Genomic DNA, 6,270 nt, shown 5'->3' on the forward strand with positions numbered 1-6,270 from the left:
CATTGCCAAGGCATTCCAAAAAATGCTGCAATACCTCAAGGACCGCCTCTTTCCATATGGACCTAACCATACCCTGATATCTTCTTCTGAGGCCCTTCTTCGTGTCCCTGCGTGTCCCTTCTCCTCAAGAGGTCCAGAGGGTGGCAGCATGAGAACAGGGCCTTCTCTGCAGTGGCTCCCCACCTGTGGAGTACTCTCCCCAGGGAAGTTCGCCTGGCGCCTTCATTATACACCTTTAGGCGCCAGGCAAAAACGTTCCTTTTTATCCAGGCCTTTGATTGATCTGTTTGACATCCTACGCCCTATAAAATGTGGCTTTTTTAGGGGGCGGGTGTTATTGGGTTATTGTTCTTATTTTGATTTTATATATTGTGATCTTTTCTGCGAGCCGCCCTGAGACCTCTGGGTGTAGGCGGTATATAAATTCAATAAATATTAATATTAATAAGACAAAAATGGGGATGAAGTAGAGAAAATGATGTATCATGGAGAGCCATAGCTGTCAACTTACAGATTTGAAAATAAGGGACCAGCAGCCTTGAAAATAAGGGACCAGCAGCCAAAAAAGGTACCGTATTTTTTGCACCATAACACTCACTTTTTTCCTCCTAGAAAGTAAGGGGAAATGTCTGTGCGTGTTATGGAGCGAATGCCTGCGGGTGGCAGGGGGATCTGCTGCAGTCGTGAGCAGAGGATCCATGGTTCCCCTTCCTTCCCTCCTCCGTGGTTACAAAGCATGGATCCACATGGATCCTCAGGATTTTTGCATTGGGCTACTCCAAACTCACTGTCAGATCACATGTCTGTGGCCACAGCATGAACCACAAAAATCATATATCCACTATTTCGTTTAGAATATTTGTTTTCTTGTTTTCCTCCTCTAAAAACTACGTGCGTGTTATGGTCTGGTGCGTGTTATAGAGCGAAAAATACGGTATTTTCCAAGCACAGGTATGTTCAGCTTCTGAACCCCTCTGAGCCAAAGGCAGAAAGCCCAGCCAGCAGCCAAACGAAGCCTCAAGTGGTGGTTCCCACAGCACAGCAACCCGGCAAAGGGGATGCAGCAAGGGAAACGACCGTCACCTTTCCGCTGGGAAGCGCTGAGCAAAGGCAGGTCCCCAGCCAACAACGCATGCAAGCTCCACCCCTCAGTCATTCTTAGACTCCTTATTGGGTGAGCAACACAGCCAAGCAACACAGTTGGAGCCTCCCTCCTCCCTAGCCGGCAGGGAAGGAAGGAGGGAGAGGAGCTGCTTCCTTTGAAACCCAGGAAATTTAAGGGACGTCATCAATAAGGGACAGCAGCGGGACACAGCGCTGAGATAAGGGACTTTCCCATCAAATAAGGGACGGTTGACAGCTATGTAGAAAGCTAACAAACAGGCACTAACTCTACAGTAAAGAAACATATCTGCAGTAACAGATGCAACAGATCAGAGGTGTTGGGTCTCCGATCCTCCAGATGTTCTTGAACTTCCAACTCTATTCATCCCTAGCCAGTATTGTGAATGGCCAGGGATGACTGGAGTTATGGTCTGGCAGCATCTGGAGGGCCACCGTTTCCCCACCCCTGCAACAGAGGGACAGATGGCATGTCAACATCTGTTGCCCCCCAAATCTTCACGTCAGTGCATCTAGAGTCTGGTTAGTGCGTGTTTTCCTTTTCAGCTGCCTGCTGTACTACTGCAGAGCAATAAGCTTGCAAGTTCTTAGGCCTGTGGCCTTTCCCTCTGACTGATGATTCCTGGTTATAAGGAACTGGAGGGGAGCTGGCCTAACAGCAATCTGCTCTTAATGATATGCCCCTCATTGCACAGTGAGACGGAAAGAGGTCGAGGAGGTGGCTTCTCCCCCCAACGTGGTTTCTGCAGCCTCGGAAAGAAGGCGATTGTAAGAAGGAAACAAAGCATAAATCCGTCCCCTTTGTAGAAAAGTAGAAGAGGAAGAAGAAAGCTCTCCACAGAGAAGCACAATGCGTGGCCTTCAAAGAGAATTCATATCCACAAGAGTTACAAAGGCATCGGAGGACTTCCTGATTTCCTAAATCACGATTTAGTGTCACGCCAAGTACAGTGGTACCTCGGGTTACAGACGCTTCAGGTTTCAGATGCTTCAGGTTACAGACTCAGAAATAGTACCTCAGGTTAAGAACTTTGCTTCAGGATGAGAACAGAAATCGCGCAGCAGCAGAGCGGCAGCAGGAGGCCCCATTAGCTAAAGTGGTGCTTCAGGTTAAGAACAGTTTCCGGTTAAGAACGGACCTCCAGAACGAATTAAGTTCTTAACGCAAGGTACCACTGTATTCTGCAGTTGGGTCACACAGGTTTGGTTTGGTAACAACAATCATTATTGTCCTTGAAGTATTGGATTGTGTTATGTACTGAAGTTCTCACCCTGGGCCAGCAGGGGGATACTGCAGATAGTTATGCAAATAAGGGATCAAAGGTGACGTTCAGTGATTGGATAGTTTTAGAAAGTTGTTACAGTAACGTTGTACTGGAGCTCTATATAAGCAGGCTGACTGAACCCTTCAGTTCAGTTCAGTTCTGGCCTGTGGATAAACAAGAGCTGTTTGAAGAATTGCTGTGTCGTCTGATATGTTCACCCACAACTTAACAGATTGGATCCAAATACTGGTCCTCCTCGGTGTAGAGCCAATCAAGGCAGTGATGGCCTCCAAGGTGGGCGGCTTTAGAAGAGGGTTCAACAGATTCATGGAGAAGAGGGCTTTCAATAGGTCATTATGGCTATGCTTGTCTCCACAGTTGGAGGCAGCAATGCTTCTGAATATCAGCTACTAGATCCCACAGGAGGGGAGAAGGGTTTGAATCCTGCTTATGAGCTTCCCACAGGCATCTGGTTGGCCACTGTGAGAACAGGATCCTGGATGAGATGGACCACTGGCCTGACCCAACAGGCTCTTACATTCTTCTGAGTCCATTTCCTCCACACCATCCCTTCAATTGGGAAAAGCAGGGATTTCTCACCTACGAAAAATGGAAACAGATAGCTTGAATTCCCAGCAAAGGTGCAGGGATGAGGGGTAACATCCTGTTGTGTTATTTCATTTCTCACACCCACTTGCTCTGCTTCTCTATCCATAGCAAGACCAGCCCTCCCCACATATGGGGACAAGAGACACCAAAAAGGGATGCAGTGGTACCTTGGTTCTCAAAAGCCTTGGTACTCAAATAACTTGAAACCCCAACACTGAAAACCTGGAAGCAAGTGTTCCGGTTTGTGAACATTTTTTGGAAGCCGAACATGCTCCGTTTTGAGTGCCACACTTCCGTTTTGTGTGTTACCCTGAGGTCTGTCTGTTTTTGCTAGTTGTGTTTTCGTTTTTGCGGCTTTTTTGTTTTTGTGACTGTGTGGAACCCAGTTCAGCTTCTGACTGACTGACTGACTGACTGACTGATTGATTGATTGTGTGGCTGCAGTACATTGTTTATTGCTTTCATTTTATGAATCAATAGTCTCGTTAGATAGTGAAATTAATCCTAAATTGCTGTTTTAGGGGTTGTTTTTAAAAGTCTGGAACGGATTAATCCATTTTGCACTAGTTTCTATGTGCCTTGGTTTTGGAATGCTTTGGTTTTGGAACGGACTTCCAGAATGGATTAAGTTTGAGAACCAAGGTACCACTGTGCTAAAATGTTGTTTGGTTTGCACTCTAGCCTCAAAAGGGTGGAATTGTTCTATATAAAGCCAAGGCTTTACATTAAAATCAATGTTCATAGCATCCATTATATTAAATAGCAGGTAGTGAGATGAGACGGTGGGACGCGGGTGGCGCTGTGGGTAAAACCTCAGCGCCTAGGACTTGCCGATCGCATGGTCGGCGGTTCGAATCCCCACGGCGCGGTGAGCTCCCGTCGTTCGGTCCCAGCTCCTGCCCACCTAGCAGCTCGAAAGCATCCTTAAGTGCAAGTAGATAAATAGGTACCACTTTATAGCGGGAAGGTAAATGGCGTTTCCGTGTGCTGCTCTGGTGCCAGTTTGCCAGAGCAGCTTCGTCACACTGGCCACGTGACCCGGAAGTGTCAGCAGACAGCGCTGGCTCCCGGCCTCTAGAGTGAGATGAGCGCACAACCCTAGAGTCTGTCAAGACTGGCCCGTACGGGCAGGGGTACCTTTACCTTTACCTTTAGTGAGATGAGACACATAGTATTTGGTGGAAATCAAACTGCAGCAGAATGAATACAATGCTGATTGTGACGAATACAGGTCAGCATTGGAATTCTTACATGCTTATTATCCAGAGTTATGGGTAGCTGTTTCTGGGCTTCCGAAAGGCATCCAGTTGGTCACTATGGGAGATAGGATGCTGTCCTAGAAGGGTCTTTGGTCTGATCTAGCAGGCACATTCTGCCCCGTGGAATTAGCTGCGATTGTTTGGGGATGTCAATGGGCAACGATAGTGTACAATTTTCATTTAAGCCCCTGAATCACATGTTCATGCTCCTTATGACCTCAGCTGATGACATCAGGTATTCAAAACAGTGCTTGATAAACCAGGCAGTATCTCCAATCTCCCACCCCAATGATGACCACCACACAGCCGGAAGGAATGCCCCACTAAATTACACTCAGATGGGAGGTGGGTGTTCCCACCCTTTGCGTCATGGATGATGCAGCTGTGCTTAAGAAGAAAGGTTATATTTTGGGGCATACTCTGGGCGAGAGTTCCTTTGCCAAAGTGAAATCCGCCTACTCAGAGCGTCTGAAATTCAACGTGGCCGTCAAAATCACAGACCGGAGGAAAGTCCCAAACGAGTTCCTGGAAAAATTCCTCCCCCGGGAGTTGGATATCTTGTCGATGGTGAACCACTGCTCCATCGTCAAAATCTATGAGATCTTTGAGACGTCCGGCAAGGTTTACATTGTGATGGAGCTCTGTGTGCAGGGAGACCTCTTGGAGTTCATCAAGAGCAATCATGGTCTACCAGAGGAAGTTGCCTGCCGGATGTTCCGCCAGCTGTGCTGCGCCGTCAAATATTGCCACGATTTAGACGTGGTCCACAGGGACCTGAAATGCGACAACGTCCTCCTGGACAAAGAGATGAACGTCAAGCTGTCGGATTTCGGGTTTTCCAAGCGGTGCTTCCGGGACGGGAGCGGGAAAATCATCCCCAGCCAGACTTTCTGTGGCTCGGCAGCTTATGCCGCTCCTGAGGTCATCCAAGGTATCCCTTACCACCCCAAAATTTATGACATGTGGAGCTTGGGCGTCATCCTGTATGTCATGGTCTCTGGGTACATGCCCTATGATGACTCCAACGTCAAGAGGATGTTGCGACTGCAGAAGGAACACAGAGTGCTCTTCCCAGATTCCCTGAGCATGGAATGCAAAGACCTTATTTTCCGCATGCTGCAGCCCGACGTTTCCCACCGACTACGGATCGAAGATGTTTTGAACCATCCCTGGGTGCAAGGGAAGCGCCTGAAGGCCCGCATCTTGTAAGAGTAGCTAGCTGGTTAAAGGGGAAACATGAACGATCTTGCTTTTGCAGAGTACAGTAAATGTGAATTCCTTTTCCGTAAGCTCCACTGCACTGCTCTCCTTATGAGATCAGGGTATTATTTACATGGTTGTTTGTTTGTTTACTTTGTGCATTCCTACTTAGGTTTTCATTATTTACATTTCTGCTTATAGCAGCTTCCTCCTAAAGCACACCGGAAACAACAGCTGGCGTACTAAGATATAAGGCTTCAAAGGAATGGGGAATGGGGAGGGTAGAAGAAAAATGAGCACTTTCAGCTACCAACTCTTTCATTAGCGTTATTGAAATATACTCGGAGTCAAGAGTGGATATCATGCTCTTTATTCAGCTCATAGTGGTGAGGAGGAGGAATGAAAGTTCCCCCAAAGTATCTGCTTTATGTACATTATTTACACAATGGACTGCATGTGATTGGCTAATTCCGGGATTCTCCTGTAGGCCAATTGTGGATTCACTTCCATCTGGAGCTGGATTGGGTGGCTCCTGTGGACCAATCATACTGCTGCATTGTTCTAGGACCAATCTGACTGCTGCATTCTGAATCCTATTGTTCTAGGACCAATCAGACTGCTGCATATTGGATCCTATTCAACTCAGTACATAACAGTTACAAAATGAAGTTAAGCTATTGATCGGGTAGAATGGAGGGTAAGAATTAATAGCAGTGGGTTCAAGCGAAGCTAACGGAGGGAGAGTTGCTGCTTTCATATGATGCAGCTGGTTCCAGCAGAGCCAATGGAAGCTGCTCTGGAAAAGGAGAGGGGAC

The 6,270-nt window shown here is 47.3% G+C and overlaps 1 protein-coding gene across 1 annotated transcript; it reads left to right on the forward strand.

The window, feature by feature from the left end:
- The first annotated feature begins 4,503 nt into the window (after positions 1 to 4,503).
- LOC309330589 (testis-specific serine/threonine-protein kinase 1-like) lies at positions 4,504 to 5,544 on the forward strand. The gene has a single exon (XM_081842314.1). The coding sequence runs from the start codon at positions 4,625 to 4,627 to the stop codon at positions 5,462 to 5,464; it is 840 nt and encodes a 279-aa protein (XP_081698440.1). The 5' UTR covers positions 4,504 to 4,624; the 3' UTR covers positions 5,465 to 5,544.
- Positions 5,545 to 6,270: the final 726 nt, after the last annotated feature.

This window comes from Podarcis erhardii (genome assembly GCF_964252035.2).
Source record: "Podarcis erhardii genome assembly, chromosome: 15".
Taxonomy (NCBI): domain Eukaryota; kingdom Metazoa; phylum Chordata; class Lepidosauria; order Squamata; family Lacertidae; genus Podarcis; species Podarcis erhardii.